The sequence below is a fragment of the Henckelia pumila genome, chromosome 1 (assembly GCF_033568475.1).
Source record: "Henckelia pumila isolate YLH828 chromosome 1, ASM3356847v2, whole genome shotgun sequence".
In the NCBI taxonomy this organism is placed as follows: Eukaryota; Viridiplantae; Streptophyta; class Magnoliopsida; order Lamiales; family Gesneriaceae; genus Henckelia; species Henckelia pumila.
In genome coordinates, this window is record NC_133120.1 from 100,417,683 (window position 1) to 100,439,793 (window position 22,111).

General features: G+C 36.7%; 4 protein-coding genes and 1 non-coding gene across 9 annotated transcripts; 2 read left to right on the forward strand and 3 right to left on the reverse strand.

Moving 5' to 3' along the window:
- Positions 1-2,869: 2,869 nt before the first annotated feature.
- LOC140870675 (WPP domain-interacting protein 2-like) lies at positions 2,870-7,005 on the forward strand. Its single transcript, XM_073273067.1, has 4 exons — positions 2,870-3,062; positions 4,468-4,581; positions 4,864-5,724; positions 6,358-7,005. Exons 1-4 carry the CDS (start codon positions 2,870-2,872, stop codon positions 6,870-6,872), a joined length of 1,683 nt encoding a protein of 560 aa, XP_073129168.1. The 3' UTR covers positions 6,873-7,005.
- Positions 7,006-7,835: 830 nt separating this feature from the next.
- On the reverse strand, positions 7,836-14,633 carry LOC140874392 (high mobility group B protein 10). 5 transcript variants are annotated; one of them, XM_073277679.1, is made up of 9 exons: positions 14,354-14,633; positions 13,018-13,096; positions 12,191-12,353; positions 12,025-12,093; positions 11,248-11,609; positions 10,597-10,695; positions 10,394-10,482; positions 8,729-8,868; positions 7,836-8,638 (listed from the first exon to the last, which is right to left on the reverse strand). In XM_073277679.1, the coding sequence occupies exons 1-6, from the start codon at positions 14,488-14,490 to the stop codon at positions 10,603-10,605; spliced, it is 903 nt and encodes a 300-aa protein (XP_073133780.1). In that variant the 5' UTR covers positions 14,491-14,633; the 3' UTR covers positions 7,836-8,638; positions 8,729-8,868; positions 10,394-10,482; positions 10,597-10,602. The 5 variants fall into 5 exon arrangements, with proteins under 5 accessions (XP_073133780.1, XP_073133777.1, XP_073133781.1 ...); XM_073277676.1 differs by having other exon boundaries at positions 10,394-10,695; XM_073277680.1 differs by lacking the exons at positions 7,836-8,638; positions 8,729-8,868 and adding an exon at positions 9,936-10,311.
- A 1,162-nt stretch (positions 14,634-15,795) lies between these two features.
- Positions 15,796-16,394, reverse strand: LOC140875119 (photosystem I reaction center subunit V, chloroplastic). Its single transcript, XM_073278666.1, has one exon. It carries the CDS (start codon positions 16,309-16,311, stop codon positions 15,871-15,873), a length of 441 nt encoding a protein of 146 aa, XP_073134767.1. The 5' UTR covers positions 16,312-16,394; the 3' UTR covers positions 15,796-15,870.
- Positions 16,395-16,574: 180 nt separating this feature from the next.
- TRNAW-CCA (transfer RNA tryptophan (anticodon CCA)) lies at positions 16,575-16,646 on the forward strand. The gene has a single exon. It is a non-coding gene; the product is annotated as a tRNA-Trp (tRNA).
- A 2,442-nt stretch (positions 16,647-19,088) lies between these two features.
- On the reverse strand, positions 19,089-21,180 carry LOC140889134 (GPI-anchored protein LLG1). The gene is made up of 3 exons (XM_073296843.1): positions 20,801-21,180; positions 20,646-20,702; positions 19,089-19,641 (listed from the first exon to the last, which is right to left on the reverse strand). Exons 1-3 carry the CDS (start codon positions 20,886-20,888, stop codon positions 19,268-19,270), a joined length of 519 nt encoding a protein of 172 aa, XP_073152944.1. The 5' UTR covers positions 20,889-21,180; the 3' UTR covers positions 19,089-19,267.
- Between the last annotated feature and the right edge of the window lie 931 nt (positions 21,181-22,111).

The window sequence follows — 22,111 nt, forward strand, 5'->3', positions numbered from 1 at the left end:
TTAATTTTTAAGCATCTATTTTGCCTCCCTTCAGGAGCTCAGCTCAGCTCACCTTCGGGAGTTAGTTAATTTTTAAACATCTATTTTGCCGCTCTTCAGGAGCTCAGCTCAGCTCACCTTCGGGAGTTAGTTAATTTTTAAGCATCTATTTTGCCTCCCTTCAGGAGCTCAGCTCAGCTCACCTTCGGGAGTTAGTTAATTTTTAAGCATCTATTTTGCCTCCCTTCAAGAGCTCAGCTCAGCTCACCTTCGGGAGTTAGTTAATTTTTAAGCATCTATTTTGCCTCCCTTCAGGAGCTCATCTCAGCTCACCTTCGGGAGTTAGTTAATTTTTAAGCATCTATTTTGCCTCCCTTCAGGAGATCAGCTCAGCTCACCTTCGGGAGTTAGTTAATTTTTAAGCATCTATTTTGCCGCCCTTCAGGAGCTCAGCTCAGCTCACCTTCGGGAGTTAGTTAATTTTTAAGTATTTATCTTGCCTCCCTTTCAGGAGCTCGGCCATCTTAGGGAATTCTGCTCGGCTACCTAGAGATCAGCTCATCTCAATGCCTTTCGGGTGTTGTTTTATTTTTAAGTGGTTATTTTACCTCCCCTTAAGGAGATCAGCTCGGCCACCTAGAGGTAAGCTCAGCTCAACGCCTTTTGGGTGTTCGTTTATTTTTAAGTGTTAATTTTGCATCCCTCCAGGGGGCTCGGCTCAGCTCATTTTAAGGTGTTAGTAATCGCAACTCAAATTGTGATAACCTAAAAGAATAATAATAGAACTGAGTTTGCATAATCTGACAAAAATTTAAATGTTTACATCTCCAAAAACCCTAAATTAACTCTCATTCTCTCCCTCGCCCTCATCCTCACCCTGTTCATCTGTGCCCCCATCCTCTTTTGCTGCCTCTGCTGAGGTAAGGGAGAGGGCAAACCCGTCTAGGTCCAGGAAGTCCACAGGGGTCCCTTTAGGAGGATAGCCTGCCGCCCTGAACTGCTGAGTGCAGCCGTCGAACCCTTTGGCCAGATAACCATAGGCTTGAGCAGCCACCTCGTCCATATACTCATCAGACTTCAAGAATGCCTCCTTGAAGCCTTCAGCTCCCTTGGAAAGCTCAGCTCGGGAATCTTCCAGTTCTTGAAGGGCCTGAGCAAGTTGATCATGGGACCCCTTGAGTTCGCCCCGAAGATTCTCCTTCTGCACCTCGGAAACCCGGAGGTCACTTTGATGCTTCAGCCGCTCAGTTTGGAAGCCCATCCTCATTTCCTCCATCTGGGCTCGGAGATTGGATACCTCCTTCTCATAACCAAGCTTTGCGTCCTCCGCTAACTGGCTAAGCTCAGCAAAATGAGCTTCATAACCTCGGGCATCCTTAGAAAGTTGCTTTCGAGTCATGGAAGCTCGGAGGGACATCTCGGCGTTCAGGACAGCATCCTAGGAAAGGAAAAGAACAATTAAAAGAGAATGCAAAAGAAGAACATAAAGTACTGAACAAAGGAAGGTTACCTCAGCTGAGGCAGTGTTAGAACGTTGCATCAGCTCAGCCTATCCAAGGCTTTTCACATAATCGGCATCAGCCTGGGAAATCATATCCCGGAGGACTGACCCAGCCGTGGGAGTAGGCCCGACCCCCACAATGCGCAGGGCATCGTGGTAAATTTCGAAGAAATTGGTCCTGCACCGGACCACGGGAGTCTGAGGCTTCTCCGCCCTGAACTGACGAAGGGGCGCCACCTCCGGAATAGAAGACTTCCCGGAGTCTAGCTCCACTACCTCCGGGTGAGGGCTTGACGGTGCCCGCCTTTTGGAGCCTTTGGACGGGGTGGCAGAAGGCTCAGGCTTGCTAGTGGCCCGTGGTGAAGGGGCTTTAGATTTGGCTGAGCTCCCTGCAGCTCGGCTCCCTGATGGGGCAGTTGTTTTCTTCTTCTCCAACATTCTCCTCATGGCTGAGTCCATAACCCTTTTTTCTGCACGAGACATAGGGAAGGTCAGGAAAAGAAATGAGATAGCATAATATTAGTAAAGCGGAGCACGGGCGGGGGAAGGGCCGTACCTAAGTTTCCTCGAACGGAAACATCTGCCGAGCTGAGCCCATGGTGGCAGAGCAGGTCCTCTGCCAAAAGGGCAGAGACATCAAAGCACCTTCCCCCTATAGCCCTTTGGGCTCCAGTAAACAATTCCCCTTGACAAAAGCCCGGGGTGGGAACAGGTAGGAGGGGGAGAACATCCCTCCAAGCAGAACATATGTCCCAATCGTCGGAGGGACATACAAAAAAGAAGGCATTTTTCCAATTTTTATTGGAGCTGGGAGAACCCTTAAAAAATTTACAGTTGGGTCGGCAGGAAAAATAAAAGGGGCCCTCCTCAGAACGTTTGGGCAGCAGGAAGTTACAAATGGTAAAACAGTTAACTTCAAAGCCCAGAGTCCTAAAAAGAACTACAAAACTACAAAGAGTTCGGAAGGAGTTGGGGGTGAACTGTCCTAGGTGAAGCTCATAATATCGGCTGAGCTATTGGAAAAGTAAGGGGAGGGGAAATCTAAGACCTGCCTCCAGCTGATCTAAATAAAAAGTATAAAATCCTGGAGGAGGGTGGTTAGCTCGGTCTGTGGGGTCAGGAATGACAAACTCGTAATTTTTAGGGGCGTGGGATAGAGCTCTTATCTTGTCCTCATCCGAAGCATCCAGCTCGGAGGGGTATTGCTCATACCACGGCACCACAGGGGCTTTAGGGTCGTAGCCCAGGTCATCATCCTGAGCAGGGGATGATGCGAAAGCAGGATCCTGGCCTGTAGGCTCTCCTGCAGTAAGAGTGAGGGAATCAAATCGATCCACCTCAGCAAATACTTCGTCTGAGCTTCCAGAATAAGCTCGGGAAGAAGTAGCCATGAGGAGTGTTTACTTACTTAGGGAGCTCGGAAACTTTGAGAAGGGAAGAAAAGCAAAGGAGCTCGGAAAAAGAAAGGAATCCAAGAGAGAATTCACAAAAACAAGAGACGGAGAAAGTAAAAATGAAATTTTTACAGTGAGGCCTATTTATAGAAAGTTCGGATCAATCCAGGTCGTTGATCTTGGGACAGGTGGACGGCTCAGATCGAGTAGAATTCAAAAAATTACCGTTACATAGTACTTGCCAGAATGACAGCTGGGCTCGGTGAGGCACCTTAGCTCGGCATCCACTTAGGGTCATCTCAACATAAAAACGAATTTCGAGTCTTTGACTTCAATTCGAATTTTATGGGAGGGACTTGTGATACCCCGATGAGGAAATCACCTCAGCTCAAAGGCGACCCTAAGGTAAAGATCAATCCTTAGATAGACAGGATGGTCCAGGAGGTCGGCTCGGGAGATCCGTCAAGCTCCTCCACCACCATCACCCAACTCGGGAGCTCTGGAGCTCGGGAGCTCAGTCAAGCTCCTCCACACCATCATCCAGTTCGGCTCGGGAGCTCAGCTCGGGAGCTCAGCTCGGGAGCTCGGGAGCTCAGCTCGGGAGCTCAGGACCTCCTTCAAACTCCTCCACCATCATCTCCATCTTAGGTTGGGAGCTCTGAAATTCATCTCAGCCCCGATGTCAGTAGGGAGTTAGCTCAGTAGAGGGGTTGGACAACCTTGATGAGCTAGCTAAGATGTTAGGATCAGTGCTCGGGTTGAGTTCAGGGGTTCAGCAATAGATCACTCATCCCTTTTCCATATGACCCCAGGTAGTATAGCGTCCTCATGATGACAGTTCAGCTCAGATTAAGTGTTTGTTATTTCCTTTGTCAGATAAGATTCGGGCGAGATCTCAGCCTAAATATTCGGGATTGTGATCCCGGAAATCGCGGATTCTTGATAAGGAAGGTAGGCGCTAAATCCGGAGCTCTCTCCTATAAATACCAGGTTCATTTTCATTATTTGGATCCTAATTCTTCACTCGTGGGCACACACCACTCTCTATATTTTCGTTATCCTAGCATCTGACTTGAGCGTCGGAGGGGATACGCCGGAACACCTTCCGGCCCCCCTTAACATTTTTGTTAGTGGTTTCAGGTCAGCATCAGTTCATCTCTTATTTGGAGGATTTTCTTCAGCTCATCCAAGGAGATCACTTTATTGAGATATATCATATATATATATATATATAAAAGTTAAACACATTAAACTTTTCGATTAGAATTCCAAAGTATATCTAAAACTTTTCAAGATTTTTTTTTCCAGATTTTCAAATTATCATTGTGTAATAGATTAATAACATGAGTATTTTTTTAAAAAAAAAAAATCAAAGTTTCATATATATATATATATATATATATATATATTTGAAAGGAAATATATTATAAATCAAATTATTTCCTCAAAAAAATATAAATCAAATTAAGTAAAAAATATTATACAACTCCTATACACTAGTATTTTATTACTAATTTAAAAATAAATTACTTTTAAATAATTTAAAAAATGATAATCTTGAATTGTTTTTTACACAAAAACAAAATATGGAAGGTTTGATACCCCGGCCGCTTTATTACCAAGGTGAATTTAGGGCTTCGAAGCTCCAATGGATTCAAGCACTTTTCAAATTCTTGTCCGTTCATTTGTGTTGTCCAACCCTGAAAGGTACGCTTATCAGTATATACGATGAATCTCACTTTGAATTTATCTCCCTCCTGCATTTCTTTTTAGTTCATTGAGTTGTAAAGTGTGGAGTAGTTAATCGATAATGAATCACGTGTTGCTTGATTTCGATCTTGATCAGGACCGTCGAAGTTGGGTTTTACTATATTTATAGGATAGAACCCGCGATCGGAAGGTAAATGGGTTTGGGGAGCGAGTGTTCGTTACATGAATCAGTGGAAGATAATGACTCGATTACAAATGTTTCTGCTTTCAAAATGACAGAGGTTCATGATGGATCCAAGAATAATGCGTATTGTGCAGTGGAAGATGATCCTTCTTATGTGATCGAAGGAAATGGAAGTGATATTTTGGGCTCGGTAAATCTGCGGCCTTTGGAAACGAAGCACGAAGTGTCTCCGACTCCTTCAATGACAAGGAAGGGGGTTGGGCTGAAGAAATGGAAAAGAATTAGAAGGGACGCCGATAAAAATGGGGATGGTAGTGTTGATGCTGGGAAAATGGTTACAAGTTTGGATGGTTTTGCATTGCTTGGTGATTCAGAACCATCTTTTGCTGCTGGAACAGATTCGGAGAATAGTGAGGATCGCAGTAGCAAGTCTTCCACTGCAGCAAGTGGTCGAAAGAGTCGGTATATGACTTCTGGGATTGTGGGATTTGCACAAGATAGGTGCAGTTTGGGGAGTTCAAGTGGGAGGAATTTGATGCGCTCGATGCAGCAGGGTCTAAAAGTAAAGAATCAGGTTGAGACCGGTAAGAAGGCTAGAGGGGAACGAGTCAAAATCGAGAAGGAAAATTCTCATTCCAGCGTGGAATCTGACTCACGAAGCTGTAATGTCTTGTTCATTCAGGGAGCTTACCCCACAAGCAATGGAAAGCCAAGTGAAAGGGCTGGTGCTTCTGATGGAGAAAATGGTGATAAATTTTATGGCAGGGGAAGGGTATTTAATGATGAACTTCCCGGGGGTTCCGAGGGACATTATGAAGTAAGATACAGTGGCAAATCAAATGATGATGTAGTTGTTGACTCATCTAGGGGGTGTAAAGAAGATGGAAGTGAGAATCATGATTCCATCGTCGAATCTATTTTTGCACTACAATCAGTGCAAGAAGCCCTTGAAAAAGGTCAGTTTGCTTCTTTTTTTTTTTTCTTTTGCATGATCTATCTTTTAATTTCTGCAAGTGCGGTGTTTTCAGAATACGAATCATTTTGCAGTGTAATATTATGACCATGAGTCCGGTTTTTTTGGTGGATTTTTCTTAATCTTCCTACATACAGCATTTATATCATCACGAATGGCTTTTAGGGGTTATGATATATTCTTGATCTTCGTCCTGCTCCATCAACCACAAAGTTTCTACAATTCTATGTGAAGTGTTCTTGGGGCATTTCAAGGATGTACCAATGCCACTGTTTTTGTTATGTTTCATGCTGAAAATTTTAAATTTTACGAACGTAATTCGAGCTTGAAAATCAATTACTATTGCAGGATAAAATTATATCCTCATTCTCTATTGCACCAGTCATATCCTCTAATGGTTGGATTTAATGTAAAATAATGATTAAGAAAAATCTGTGTTTGGTGTCAGATATCTCTTGTATCTTTCAAGTTGCTATGTAAAAGGAGAATGAATGTTATTTCCGTGTTGTGTTAATGCTAAGGGATTGGGAATTTCGTCTGCTTGTTTTTTTTACTCTGATTATTTTCATTTTCCATTTAAAACCATTATGGCTGATCAATCATCCTATGTTTACAGAGGTCCTAAAGTTTAGGGAAATCAACTATGATGCTTCAAATGATGATCCAGTTCGTAACTTACTTCCAGAGTTTGAGGATGTCAGCCAAAAACTCCAACAAGCAACGTTGGAGCGGTCACAACATGACGAAGGCGAAGTCGAGTCTCTCTTTAAACAAAAGATTGAAGCTGAAGTTGAGTATCTGGTATTCTCAAGAACCGGCCGAAGGTTGGGAGTTGATGTTGTAGACCAAAATATAATATTAGGACACCTGAAAGCTGTGGATAACGAGCAATCTCAAATGCGGGAAAAGCTTCAAGATACCGAGAACAAGGCTAATATGATTAAAAAAGAAGCTGAAAAGTTAGAAAACTGCTGCAAGGACATTGCAAGCGCCAACGACACACTGACACTGCAATGTGGTATTCTTAAGTACACCTTATGCTTCTTCATGCAGCTTGTTTTATTCGTAGTTATCATAGGAGTCTTTATGTTCCAGTTATTACCATGTTATGTCTATGATGTCCCCACTTAGATTTGAGGAGAAAATCTCCCTTTTATGTTGACAAGTGTCTTTGTTTAGTTTCTTCTTTTATTTCCATTTTTCTTGGGAAAAATAAAAATTGGAGTCTTGCCCTTTTTGCAGGGGTTTAATGTTGCATGATAGCTACTTCTGTAGCATTCTTATAATTGCACAACTCGAATATTCTAGCTATTTTTCCATTCCCAAATTCGGTTGAATGTTTTTAAATTTTTTTTATTGATTTGCCAGTGAAAAAATTTAAAATATGTTTTTGACAATTTTTTAAAACGTTTTTGAAAAATATTTTTAAAAAGAGTGTCCTCCATGTATAATTCTTAAAGCCTAATTGACGTGTATTTTGAGGTTTTTATAATTTAAAACAATGATGAAAAATTAGAATATATTACATGAAAATCATAACACATTACTTTTTAACTTGAAAGATATTTTCATAAATAATTGTTCAAACTCATATTTACTCTTAAAACAACTTTTGGAGTGTTTTATAATTTTTTTAGTGAAAAATGATTTTATAAGAACATTGTATAAGTATATATACAAATGGAGCTTGAACTACTAAAAAAATGAACGTAAAATAATGGATCATAGACGTTTTCCAGTGACTGGTTGTTGGAGAATATAATCTCATTTTACGTGCAAATTCAAAAATTAAATATTTTTTTCCGTAAAGATGCAAGAACTATTTTATTTTATTTTTTTAGATATGAACACATATAATAAATGATAAATAAAAAGAATATACGGTGGACATTTTCATTTTCAGGGATCATAAAATCAAGTGCATAATCAGAAATGCCATCAATAGACAGGAACTAATATCAATGTAATAGAAACCATGAACAAGAGATGATGCCTTTGAAACACACCAGCATAGAAAATTTGACTTTGCACCAAGGGCTATAAACTAATAACTTCTATTATTTTCAAGGATAGATTTAAATGTTCCAAAGATCATAATATGTTTTTACAATGTAAGGGCCCAAAGTTAAATTTCAAGTTGCTGAACCATCAGAAAAATACTTATTCGAATCAGTAGCAGACTGTATCTAAACCATATCAAAGAATTATAAGTAGCAGACTTATCAACACTCATGTGATATAATCCAAGTATCCAACTATATTAGCACTTGTCAGTCTCTTACTTGGCTCTCATCATTCAACTACATTAGCAGTACTTATATATCAGTCTCTAATCAGGATTATCGATGAAGGATTTCTCCGTCGCTAATCCTTGATTTTTCTGTGGTGGCGTATATAATGACCACCCAATGCTTGGAGAATTGAGAAGGACTTGCCCCACAAAGGCCGCACTTGTACGTCTTACAGCGAGGCTCGCCACCTAAATCTTGAACGTGCTTGGGATGCTTGGGTGTCACCTGAATCTGATGGCTTTATATAATTCCCATTTGATTCTTCTTCTTGATAATCACCCCTTGGGAGTTACTTTTGCTGTCTGATTCACTGGCCAGTTTGGTGGCTGCGTCTACAAGAGTCATCAGATTGGTTCTTGCTTCAACTGAATGTCCATCGGTACTCTTTCCATGTCCTGATTTGTATATTGGATTAGTGTCAAGAGTTTTAGCATGATTGGAAATGCGGCTTGCAGGCTCAGATTCATCATTGCTTTCCATGCGCTTTACGAGCTGCCGAGCTAGCTTCACATGAGGGTCAACATCCGAGCCATAAACTCCATGATCCTCTGAGGTGGTTGCTGTGAGCTTGGACCCTTGGCCTCGCCGGCCCTTCACAGACCATCCCTTCAACAAGTACTTTTGATCATCAAGTTCTGGAAACTCAAGAACAGAAAAAGAAGAGTAATTCTTAATGCTCTGGCGCAAGATACCTACCTTTTGATCCGCCCCTGTTCTTATTTCTACTTCCAAATTCACTCCAACACCTGCCTTATGAATCTTGTCAGAATATTCCTCGCAACTATTCTCTGTCGTCGAGTTTGATTCATCATCATCTACTTCTTGATCATCCAAATCTGAAGGTGGCAAATTACAAGAGTGATTGGAGGAGATTTGCAACGACTAGAAAATAGTAGACTGAAAACAGTAGGTAACGTCGAAAATGGACGAAATCAAACACATATAACTAAAACTTTCAAGAATGCATGGATGATAAAGATACCACAAAAAACAAGCAAAACCCTGATCAAGACTTAAGTGGAACAATGGGAAAAATAAAAACAAAAAATCCTATCATGCATGTGATCTTTCATCGTTGGAGTTCATGAAATGAAAAGAGAATAATTTATGCGAATTAACCCTGATCAAGAAATGAAGAAAAACGAGGGGACTAAAGAGAAACTGTACATGAAGAAGAAGAAGGAAGAGCAAGAAGCAAGTTCTGGATCGGTGTAATGTGTCTGCCCAATTTTCGTGAATTCTTTCTTCTCTTTTTTTCAACCCTCCCCATTAATAATCATTTTCATCAACTGAAAAATTGAAGGCGTATGATAAATGTGGATTCTGAGATAATATTAAGCAATAACTTTTCTTTACCCCTTTAGTAGTTCAATTGGTGAATTTCGACAGCTTAATCACGATTACGGAACTGTTTTCACTCGCTTGGATAGGCCCCAAGGTACAATTAAACAAGTCATCACACTAAAATAAGTCATTCAGCTTGCTCTAAAAGATCTTTATATAAGTTACATGCAAATGGGAAATTTGCATTTATTTTCTTATTCTAGTTTGTGCGCTTTTCATTTTTTTTTTTTTATCACATTATCAGTCAATAATTTGCATTTATTTTTCTAATTTAGTCATAACATTTGTCAACAACATCCAGTGTCGCTTTCTTTCCGGTGTCACGTTATAATTTTTCGGCTTTCGCATCAACACTTTGACTAAGCATGATTAAAATTGGAAATAAAAGAAAGTACAATTAGTGGACCGCCAAGTCTCAACTCTTAACCGATAACATGAGCAAATAATAAAAGAAATAAAGTGCTAATTACAAAGAAATTGTATTTCTCCCCCGAGCATATGGATAATTGTTGACGCACATATTGATGCATGCATGTATGTATTATTATTGGTTCAGCCGTAGATTTTTAATTTCTATACATATACTATGATATGTTGCTACAACGATACAATATAATATTTTTACAAACACATGGAAGATTGTGGTAACAATAGGCATCAAAAGTTGAAGTGTGAAGTCCGCTATGACTTTTATGCAAGCTATATATAGCCTTCAACAAAGTTCTGGGCATACACAATTAAAGTGATAATTACGATAATATATCAGTATGTTGTATGTTGTTCGAGTTGGAACCCAAATATATATATTATAGATCAATTATTCTAGTGTCGTCGTATCTTTATCGATCAATAATTTTTTTTCCCAGAGTGCATGGAGAACACTGGCAGCATTCCAAGGAACTCGTGAGCACAACGAATGTGTACGTGCTGGCAAGCTTGTAAAAATATTGATTCGAGTTTTAAGTCAAGCTGGAGAATATCGAAAAAATTGTATAAAACCAACAGTTTTGGAGATACCTTACAAAATTATCATCTTCCTAGCCACCTCCTCAAGCCCCTGCCAGTTTTGTTCTCTCGGAAATGGGAACTTTTTTCAGTCATCCTTGCTACAAACCGCGAAAAAAGGCAAAGAAAACCCAATGACCGATGATAATAAGATAGCGTTAACACGGTTTGATGGGAAAAAAAGGTGATATCTTTCAACAGCTCAAGAAACAAACGCAAGCCTATTGAGGAAATTGAAGATGGTGGGATGATTTGTAATCCAGCATTTCAGCTTGGTATCTTTCCTTGTCTCTCCGTCCCATGTCTTGATATACCTGCACACCATCAATACAGAGCTTGAGTTGAAACTAGAGTTTTACTTTCGTGTCCTCGTCATAAACTTGTGTTCGGACATTATCATAATTTAATACAATTTTTCATTTGAGTCGGGGGGAGGAAGTGATGATGTATAATATAGGAGATTAACAGATAGCATTTAAGCCTAAGCTCGGGTAATATTGATTTAATTTACCCACAAAAGCAACAATGGCCCCCAAAAAATAAATAAAACGTTTTAGATGCAAACATATAAATTCCGCTGTAGCCCAAAACAATATAGATTCTTGATCTTTTAGCAAATTGGACCAAAATGCTAAAGCATCACACTTTCCTCGTATAACTAATGTGGGATTTGGTAAGTTTGTATCAGAAACGTGCAGGGGTCTGGTATGCTAGAACCACAAGGGTCCCTCTACATTTCAGTAAATGTGGAACCTTTTAAAACAAGCTATTCCTAACTTAGGGTCTACACAAAGCAACTAAACGAGGCCATTTAGATTGAGGGATAGACAATACAGCCTTAAAACATCCTAAAATGTATACTATACCTGTTTTTCAGTCTCAGAAAGTCTGCTCCATAACTGACCAATTTTTTTGCTGATGCTTCTTTCTTGTCCTTGGTATAGTGGTTGAAGCCGACGATACTGCTCCTCGAAAAAGAAAGTATAGCCACTTCTGTTTCGCTTAGGCTGACCTGGAGCCCTTACTTGGTGATTATGCTTTTTCCGTGAATGGTGAGCCGGGTGAACAGAAGAGCTAATACTCAGGGACATGGTAGGTGCCACAGCAGTGTGGTAAAGGACTCCTTTCAATTCCTCAGATCCCAAATGAACTGAAACTAAATATCCGTCATCAAATTTCCCATCAATTGTTCCATTGACTAACATGCCATCCTCCAGTTCAGGACTCTCTGCATATTATATTAGCTCAAATGTTAGAGATCAGAAAGTATTTTCTAGAATCTTATTAGATCACGGTGATCATTTGATAAGATTTTTGGTTGCAAGTTTTAAGAAAGATTTCCTATCATATTTATCTAAAAGTCTCTTTCCACCAATATAAAAAAGTGACAACGTATCTAAACAAAGATACTACTAGATTTTCAGCTCACGAAACATTGTGTTGTGGATACAAGTACCAAACCACATAGATGTTTTGTTGCATTGCTTGTTTTCTTCATTATATTTGTAGTATTTCAAAATTCAACAGTAACAAACACAAACATGTTGAATAACTTATTAAAAAAATAACAGTAAAATACATCATTTGTGACCACAAAAACAATGCAAAAAAAGCCACACATAAAGTTATAGCAACACCCTCACCCGAAAATTGATCATATGCAACACCATCAACACCATATGGCAATGGTGATCCACTTCCATTTGAACTCTCTTGAATAATTAACAGAAAGAAAAATTAGTAGTTCGCCACCACATAAAAAATTAATATTACTTGTGTACATAAATCAAAGTGAGGTGGTTAAGCTACCAGCTTCAGTGATGGAAGGTTCTTCTTTTCGGAAGTAATAAACCTGCTCAAAATGATAGAGCAGCGACAGATAATATTTTCTCAACACAAACGATGCACTAGTAATAGAAGATGGGAACTTGAAGGCTCCAGTTACTTCCTTCCATCTACGATCTCTCAACACCTGTAGCATTTTAGCTGTTAGATGTTGACAATTCACAAGAAAATGAAGAGACAAAAGCATCAATGAGAACGATCATGAAACAGCACAAGACATTCAGTCAGACCCAGAGAAAGGTACTGCCTTTTCCTTTTGACAATTTTGAGATAAATAAGCATACAAGATGAGAGATTTCCAACCTATTTAGGTTGATTTGGCCTTACACTGGAAAAAATTAACTGTAAATCACAAACAGAATCTAATATCCATCTTCCACAAGCCATGTTTTAATTTTCCCTTTCCCTATCTCATGTTTCACAACTGTTTCGAATTTCAAAAATCATCTTTGTAGGACAAACTAAGATAGTGTTTGGGAGAGTTTTTAGGAAGCACTTCTCAGTTTTTCCTTTACAAAATTTTGAAATTTCGTGAAATTTTGTTAAGGAAAAGCTGAGAAGTGCTTCCTAGAAGCTCTCCCAAACACTACCTAAATGAAACATTACAAGGTTGTTTTATGTTCATTATTGAGAAAAAAAAAACTATCACTAGTATTTTCTGTACAACACGATACTTATGTTATAAGTAACCAAATATAATAAACACTTCAAACTAGTTACTGGAAAAGTGAAGGCTCAAGTACAGGGTAGTAAACACTAATTCGAAGGAAAAAAAGGAGAAGAAAGCGTACCTTTTCAATGCCACCTCGAGAGGTTACCTCCACAAAAAGCTGATGTAAATCTAACTGATTTCCTCCTATTGTAGGGACCCTAACAGCAAAAGAATAAATATAGATATGTTTGATAAATATGTCTATAATATTCTCCCAAGTTCATATGAGGGGTGGAGTAAATTATTCATCAGGAAAAGAGGGGGCTAAGGCACAAACTAATAAACCAAGAAGTATGATTACATAACTCGACACCATTTGCACAATCATTTCATGACCAAATACCTATGCAACAAACCTAAAGTCTAATCAACAGCTGTAGGCTGTTATTCATCCATTTTGGCTTTCCTTATCCAAGAGACACAATTGAACAGGAACAATGTGGTATGAAAAAAACTGATCTTCACTAAACCATCCGTTCAGATTTTTGTTCAAGAACTAGCATATCTTATGTTTTCATAGCAAAAGTATGATAATATCATAACTAATAATAGATGCAAGGACCAACTATGGTAATGTTGAAAAAAGGTCTGTCAACCAAGTCCACAAGGCAGAATGACAAGACCCAAGAGCTTCAACACAAATGCTAGAGATGATCATAGCATAGTTGATATAAACTAAACAACAGGTGATTCCGAACTTCTGCTCAACTAAGTCATCTGAAGAAAATAGCTTATGAATCAACTTTCAAACAAATTACAGTGAGAAGGAGCCACATTTGGCCAATGAAGTAAACAGTTCAGAACTTCAGATGCATACAAATTATTCCGACCAATGAAAAAAATCTTAAGCAAAATCAGTAGATCTCCCCTCAAAACTTACAATTGTTTGATACATTCAACTACCTTTTTTTTTACCAAGAAATTTAGTGACCTTTAATACCAACTGAAATATTTACCATGACGATAAAAAAAAAATAAAAAAAGTCTGTGCAGTCAGTCTGGCCATGAGCGCTCATTAATAGAAACTTCACAAACATGACAAAATCGGAAACCAATAAAACTGACAAGTTTCAAACTCAATCAACGACAACCATCAACACTAAAATACCATGGAAACCAGTATATTCAGAAATTCTAGGAGCGTCCGAGCAACATGCATTCGCAAATGAGACAACAACCAGAGGCCAGAATCCAGGGCGACCCAGGATGAGCTTGTCCTTCTCAAAGGAAATTAGGCATTTTTTTTCCAAAAAACAAGCTTTAATTCAACTAAAACCATCAGTCTTCTCATGCCAGAACATTCAAGAACTTTAATTTATAAATCGGGAAACCAACAAAAAAGTATGAGAAGAAAACACGCCCCAACAACCAACTGATTACTTAATCGCAAATAACAAAACTGGGAGCCCAATTACCTGAATTTGGTAACATAAAAAACGTGAAAAGCCTTGAGCTTTTGCAAGAAAAAATCTGGGTTTTGAAGGATTTCTTGATACTCAGCTTCTGGTTTGGGGTAAGAAATGTACTTTGTACGAGGCGGTTCGTTTGGCATTTTAGTAGGAGAGGTAAAAATTATGCATCAAACAGAAACTAATCCTTTCCCATTAGGAGTTCGCAAGAGTTAATTGGATTTTCCCAAGATTTTCACTGTAATAAATCACCGCGCGTTTGAATTGTTTTCAGGCAACATCTCAAAGGTAGATGATATATACCAGAAAGAAAATGAAGGAAAGGAACAAAAATTAAAGCAGATGCCCTTGGATGACTTTTATTTGACAATTCTGCCCTTGAATTTGATTTTTATGATATCAATGTGATTATTATATTAAAAAAATAATTTGTACAATTCTGGCATATTTTATTATTTATTATTATTATTTATTGTTATTATTTCTTTCATCGATATAATATATTAGCATATTTTAAATAAGTGGGACAAAAGGTGGGGGACAATTGACAAAATAGTCAAGTTACCCTTCAAAATTGACATATTTACGTTTTCCTTTTTTAATTTGTCAAAGTTTCTTTTAATAATCTTATAAATTTATGTTTTCTTGCTTTTTAGTTTAAATTTATTCATCTAAGAAAAATTAATTTATTAGAGCAATATGTGTCATTGAACTGAAAAATATTGAGCTGATCATGTGTCTGACTTCATTTCAACATTAAGACATAAAATGATAAAAATCTGGGAAAAAAATAAAAAAAAAAGTTGTAGTTATGTCTAAAATTCGTTTTTTTTTTTAAAAAAAAATGTAGATCTATGACAACATTTTGATAAGTTAGAGACAAAAAAAAAAGTAAAAAAAAGACTAAATTGAATATTTTACCAATTGATAAGTGTTGCACTTATCTTTATTAATTATGATTAAAAATTAGTAATTTAACATTATTATCCAAGTACAATTACATGAAAACTGTATCACAAATCTCTTACATTAGAAAACAAAAACAAAAACAAAAACAAAAAACAAAAAAATATATATAAACCAAATTTCAAAAATATCAACATCACAACCGAAGATGGAAACTCATGTATGGAGTAATTTCATAAATTTTACTAAATCAACTAATCACTGAAATAATGGTGCATGCAAAATCGACAATTTTTTTTTCATTTTTTACACAAAGAAAGGCGAGTCCCAAGCCTGGCAAATCAAACACTAACAAAACAAAAGATTTCATCAAAATCATCGGGTTTTCTTTCCTAGCTCCAATTCCATCACAGATATGGAGGAGAATTGTTTGTGTTGTATATAGATTAGATTATTACACCAAACAACAAGAAAAGCATAAATTCAAGCAAACACAAAACTCCAGTAAAACTTGACAAGAACAAAAGATGAACCCCACAAAAAAAAATAGTAAAAATAATAATTGAAATAGATTTCCAGATATACATAATTAATACAGAGTTACATAAATTATATTCCTAGAAGAAACTGGGGTCATATCCATTGGAAGAAGTGGCAAGAATGTAGTAAGCCACGATGTGTCCCAGAGAGCCCCAAGCAAGAACATCGACGATGTTGAATCCGACGGGGTCGTTGGATTTGAGGAGGCTGACGTATTCCTTGGCGCGTTCGTCTCCGGCCTCGAAGTGGGAGATTCCGTTCTGCTCCGGCACCTGTTTGGCCACGTTTTCCCTCTGGAAGGAGAAGAACACGAACCTGCCCAAGAAAAGAGACAGCCCGGTGCTCAGGCTGATGACGATCGATGGGTTCAGCTCCGCCTTGACGGCAAGGCTGCGGCCGCGTTTCTTGGCGGTGAGAGGGCGGCAGAAGAAGGAGGCGGAGGTGGGTTTGAAGTCAGTGGGCTTGTTGAGGGTTCTGAGACCTTGGAAGGTGGGAGTGGAGAAGAGTGTGGAGGCCATGCTTTGGAGGAGATGTTGGAAGTGGAGCGTCTTTTGAAAATTTTGGATGAAAAATGGGATGTGTGAGAGGATAATGATGAGAGTTATATGTTGGGAAAGAGATTTGTGGAGGAAATAATGGATTTTGTGAGGAGGGAATGGGATTTTGTTTGGTGAGTTGGCTTTGTGTTATTGGTAGGTAATGGATCAGAGATACACAAGTCTTGGATTCAGGATTTTCATTTGCGTTTATATATATTGAATCGAAAGAAAATGTCACCTTGGGATCCGTGGCGCAATGGTAGCGCGTCTGACTCCAGATCAGAAGGTTGCGTGTTCGATTCACGTCGGGTTCAATCTCCCGATCCCAAAGGGATTCACTTTTTTTTTATTGCGCATTTTTTTATGATCTTTGCTTTATATTTGAGTAAAAATAAATTTGGTATACGAATTATTGATTAAATGTTAAATTGATACATAAATTTTTGTTAACGTTTTAATTGGTACATGTTTACGTGATTTTGTTCAAATTATTTTGAAAAAAAGGTATATTTGTCTTTTGATAATATAAATTACTTAATTCAATAATATTATTTTGTTTTAAAATCAACTGCATCGTTTTTGTTCGCCATAAAAACCAAGAACGAATTTGAATTTATTTTTTATATGTTTGAGTAAAAATTAATTTGTTACACGAAATATTGGTTAAATTTTAAATTGGTACACGAATTTTTGTTAATGACTTAATTGGTACATGTCCACCTGATTTTGACCAAATTATTTTGAAAAAATGTATACTTGTCTTTTGATAATATAAATTAATCAATGCAATAATATTATTTTGTTTTAAAACCAACTGCATCGTTTTTGTTCGTTAAAAAAACCGAGAACAACTTTCAATTTATTCTTTGTATATTCTCTCATAAAATTATTGTGCTTAGATAAACTTTCAACTTTTTTTAATTTAAAAACATATGGCATACGTCATAACGTTGTTTATTGATGATTTGATTAATTTTTATTATAAATATAATTTGAAATTTAAACTAATTTTTTTGTAGAATTTAAGCAATATTTTTAGTAAATTAATATATTCAATAAATTTTTACATAGTTAAACTATTAAAAAATATTTTATCACAATCACTATTTATTTAATATTTTTTTTCAAAATATTAATGAAAAAATTATATATACAAAAATCAGAATTTTAGCTAAAAAAATAATTATTTGTTTTCTCTGATATCAATTTATTTATTTACAATTCTTTAGATATTGTATGACTTAATATAATTTATATAATCTTATTTAAATATATAATCTATTTAATATATCTAATATAATAAATATTATGTACAAATAAAAATATTAATCAAATCAATTTTGACATCTAAAATATAATACTCAAATAAATCTAATTAAAATTAAAAATAAAATGTGTATTTTTTGTAATAAAGGGCAAATTAGACATTTTACATAAATGTCACCGAAAATTGATCGGAATCCGGTGAACATGTACTAATTAAGTCATTAACAAAAGTTCGTGTATCAATTTAACATTTAACCAATAGTTCATGTACTAAATTAATTTTTACTCCTTCATATTTTATAAACCTATATTATATATATGGCAAAAAATAAAAACAACACGGAATCTGAAATAAAGAAATTAAAATTCACCAAATAAAATTTTAAAAACACATCTAAATTGATCACTCCTATTACTCTCATAATTTTAACTCTTCTTCCCAATATATTTAAACAAGGAATCTTTCGATGTTTTTTTCACCTATTAAAGGAGTTTTTTTGCAACTTACCATGTACATAGCCAGTAGGACTCGAACTGCACTTGTATATATATGTATAAGAATGAGATGAACTTGTCATATTATGAATAATTTGTGTGTAACATGGAGTTCACCGGTTCATCTTGGTCTTCTTCAGTCGAAGAAAATCGCAGAACTTCTTTTGTTCCTTACGCCGCCGCCGCACGTCCGATAACTATCCAACTGTTAGGAATAACAATTTTCTCGATGGAGGTTCCGTCGGCTGGGTCTATCGAGATAACTATCGAACTATTAGGAACAACATTCGTTATCTCCACGGAACCTCCGTCGGCTGGGTCTAACGGGACGAACCCGCGGCCGCTATCGACCGTGGCTACGTCCGATAGCCAAACAACCGTGGGCCAACTGTCCCACCTGGATTAGACGGCAGTAATTTTGTTGAATGGTTTTAACGTGAGATTCCATCCCAATTTATGAATGTTGAATACATATTAGAAATTGGTTGGCATTAATTAAGTTCGCTTCTCCTTTTTTTTTTTTTTTTTTTTTGGAACGTATTGTTCTAGTATTATTGTTTTATGTTTAGGGTTAATATTATTTTTTCTTCTTGTTTTTCTAGAAATCTTTTTTCCCGTTTTGCGCAATAAAAATTTTATGAAGTATTCAACCCCAAATCTCATCTTACCATTCATAGTATTCATATTTGCTTTAAAATATAGTAATTAAAGATGATATTATTGTACGTATGCATAAAATGGAAAAAAAAAAAAAAATCAATCCCTTAAATCTTCGCATGAAAACATCAAGCATGAACTTGGGCTCTGGATCTTAAAGCCACATCTATTCTGATCTTTTTCCGGCAATCTATCTATCTATATAAGCACCAATTAATATGATCTTTTTTCGACAACAATCTACGCATCAATATTATAACTGAAAACAAAAACCAAAACAATCCTAAATCATATCACAACTACACGTGAGACGAATCATCAGAGCCAAACCAAATTCGTTCATCAAGAAAATTCGAATTCTTCTCATAATTTCTCATAGAACAATATATAAATAAACATCGCATTTGAGGTCTCTCGGCTAAAATGAATACTGGAAACAACGAAACGTGGAAAGTAAAATCTTTACAAAGGAAAATATCGAATGAAGTCATAAGAGTAAGTGTACGTAGAAACTTCTTTAGATGAGCTGCATTGACAACACAAGGGAAGCAGCTAGAAGAATCAGCATTGGCAAGAGTTCAGGCATTCTCCCATTGCCATTTGCATTACCGGTATCTGACATTGAAGCTGACGGTGATACTGCAGGGCACTCGAGGCCCAGCTTCCCTTCTCGGCACTCAAAGGCAAATAGACCTGGTGGGTACTTTCCGTAAAGATTAATATAGCTGAACATGGTTGAAGCACAATCATTCGATAAGTCATTCAAATCATCCGCAAATGGACATGCAAAGTCTTTAAATGCCGAACAGCATAGATTGGGGGGGTATTGGGGTCCCTTGCACCTGCTGGTGATGATGGTGTAGTTCTGGAACTCGAAGTTCTCAGGGCAAGCTGTGGAAACATATCATAAATTATTGCAATCAATAACCAGATGGCTCAAACTTTGATATATTGAGCTTTTGCGATGTCATTAATCTTTAAGATAAAATCAAGGCATAGTCTGTAATTGGGATATAGTGATCGTTTGGTTTATCAGTTCATATACCTAGCAATATACTGAAATTAACAGGAATGATAAGAATTGCTCAACAAAAGTATCTTGTAGTAATTGAACCAAAGTATCTACCAGTACTCAAGCCATTACCAAATCTATCTAGCACCAAAATTCTTCAGTCTCAGCGAACTACTATAAAGTAAAGTGTTCCTCTAAGTAGAAAACAAAACAAGAAGAGGACCACATTCAGCCTGATCCCCAAAAACTGTTGGCAAGAAAACTGGCCACTGTAATTTGGGCAGTTTGGTTTGTTTGGTCAAGCCAAGAGTTAAACTCTTCTTCCTTAAGACGACATTACCAGCTTGTTACGCTGCATATGGTTCTTGGCAATTCGCCTGCCAATACAAAACACCACTGTTGCAAGAAAGTATCACTGTAAATTATTAAATCTATTAACCACAAAATATTTAGATCTCATAGCCCATTAACACAAACTATCAACGGTCCAATACCCATGGCCCATTAACAACTGTATCGCCTCCAGCTAAAAGGGAAAGTTGAAAACAACTTGAATTTTTCTATCCTAGTTGAAGCATTGAAGCAGACCAGCAAAAGGCCAATGCCCATCGTTCTTTCATTTTTCCAAATTAAGTTCAATAATTTAGCTGTAGGAAGTACTAAGATCTTTACCAGAGTTCTTGTATATCTTGGGATGAAAAAGGAAAACTTAAACATCATACTTCAAGATATTCATTCGAATCAAATAATCTCAATCTACAATAGATTTGACAAGTGAGAAGGCCTTGTATAATGACAGGACTACAAAACAAAAATCTTTCAGATCAGAAAACTACTACAAAACAAGATAGACTAAAAGGCCAAGAAAACACAAGAACCGTACGTTTCTTTGCCTGAAGAAGCCTCCTCTCACTCAAAACCTGGGATCCAAATATACCATCTGCATCAATCGAGACAACAAAAACAAACAGACCATTAGCACTTAAAAAAAGGAAAATCGTTTGAAAAATCGAAACTGATGAACAGAAACTCCCGAACCTGAGATGAAGGTGGAAGCTGAGAGGGAGGTGAAAAGGGACAAACATAGAACCAAAACCAAACAACAACTCATCTGACACGAACCCATTATTCTCGGAGCACAATTCAATAGATTCTAACTCAGACACAGGGTCATCAACATACACTTCAGCTACAAATCACCATTAAAACCAAAAAAAAAAAACCCCGAAAAAAGAACTCTTCGGGGAGCTGAAATCCAATGCTTACGAATCAGATCTCCGATTGTGGGTGCAGTTTAGAATGAATCCAGCTGCCGTTACTGTATATATTAAATGTAGGCGTGGTGTGTTTGCGGGTAAGATAACAAGAAAAACACACAGCGAGGTGCCAGTTTTCGACGCGGAAAGGGTTGAAAGTTGATTCGACTCTCCCCACTTTGAACAGGTAAGCCTTCTACGGCTGGACGTTTTTATTTTTTATTATTTAAGAAAATATAATTGTAAAATTTAATTTTCAACAGTTCATTTCACATTACCAGATTCAAAGCACTGATTCGGTTGAAGCTGAATTGAAAATTTATACTAGTTACAGTTGAAATAAAACTCATTTCGTTAATTTATATTGAGTAGTTTTTTAATCTTGAAGTAGTTTTTTAATCTTGAAGTTCTACCGTGACAGAACCAAAATAAAATTTGATTTTCCTTTTATTCTCATGATCAATTTATACAACAGAATGAAAAGAGTTTTTGATATAAAATTAATATGAATATTATACATAAAAGAACTCGACAGATTTAATTTAAATCTTGGAAGCCCTGATAATTATTGTTTTTCTAAAACCCATTCTGGTATTTTAAAAAACAAATTTATTTATAAAAAAAAAACCATTCTGGTATTTTCGATATATAAAGAAAAGTGAAAATTTCAGAAATTTACGCCATAAGTTTGATATATTATAATAGAAATGATGAAATCTTTGTGAAATTATTTAAAATACTAAAATATAAAGTATTTAATTTATAAATGAATGCTATTATATCAATGATTAAACAAAAATAAAGTTTAATTTATGAAACAATAGGTTATAGGTTTGACGAGATCTAACGTCCTACCAAGACTATGTTTCGTATGCGCAACATCGTGAATTGACGACAACTGTAAGATTGTCTTTACATCTAACTACATAAATAGCATATTCTATGCAAATAATCATGAGTAGGTTTTTTTTTTTTGGTTGTAGGTAGGGGTTAGGTTGATGCCCTGAAGCCACATGGGACGGTCCGGATTATTGATCGGCAAAGAGATCCAGACCGTCCATACCCCATCCGGGCACTATCCGAATAGGAAAGC

Excerpts from the sequence above, each read along its gene's own strand:
- LOC140875119 (XM_073278666.1), bottom strand. The coding sequence starts at position 16,311 with ATGGCCTCCACACTCTTCTCCACTCCCACCTTCCAAGGTCTCAGAACC.
- LOC140870675 (XM_073273067.1), top strand. The coding sequence starts at position 2,870 with ATGAGGAGTGTTTACTTACTTAGGGAGCTCGGAAACTTTGAGAAGGGA. Across the intron at positions 3,063-4,467 it reads GGTCGTTGATCTTGGGACAG|GTTTGATACCCCGGCCGCTT; the intron begins GTGGACGGCTCA and ends AAAATATGGAAG. Across the intron at positions 4,582-4,863 it reads GTGTTGTCCAACCCTGAAAG|AGGTTCATGATGGATCCAAG; the intron begins GTACGCTTATCA and ends TCAAAATGACAG.
- LOC140874392 (XM_073277679.1), bottom strand. The coding sequence starts at position 14,490 with ATGCCAAACGAACCGCCTCGTACAAAGTACATTTCTTACCCCAAACCA. Across the intron at positions 13,097-14,353 it reads TTTTATGTTACCAAATTCAG|GGTCCCTACAATAGGAGGAA; the intron begins GTAATTGGGCTC and ends TTTTGCTGTTAG. Across the intron at positions 10,696-11,247 it reads TTTCTGAGACTGAAAAACAG|GTATATCAAGACATGGGACG; the intron begins GTATAGTATACA and ends GATGGTGTGCAG.
- LOC140889134 (XM_073296843.1), bottom strand. The coding sequence starts at position 20,888 with ATGGGTTCGTGTCAGATGAGTTGTTGTTTGGTTTTGGTTCTATGTTTG. Across the intron at positions 20,703-20,800 it reads AGCTTCCACCTTCATCTCAG|ATGGTATATTTGGATCCCAG; the intron begins GTTCGGGAGTTT and ends CGATTGATGCAG. Across the intron at positions 19,642-20,645 it reads GCTTCTTCAGGCAAAGAAAC|CTTGCCCTGAGAACTTCGAG; the intron begins GTACGGTTCTTG and ends ATGTTTCCACAG.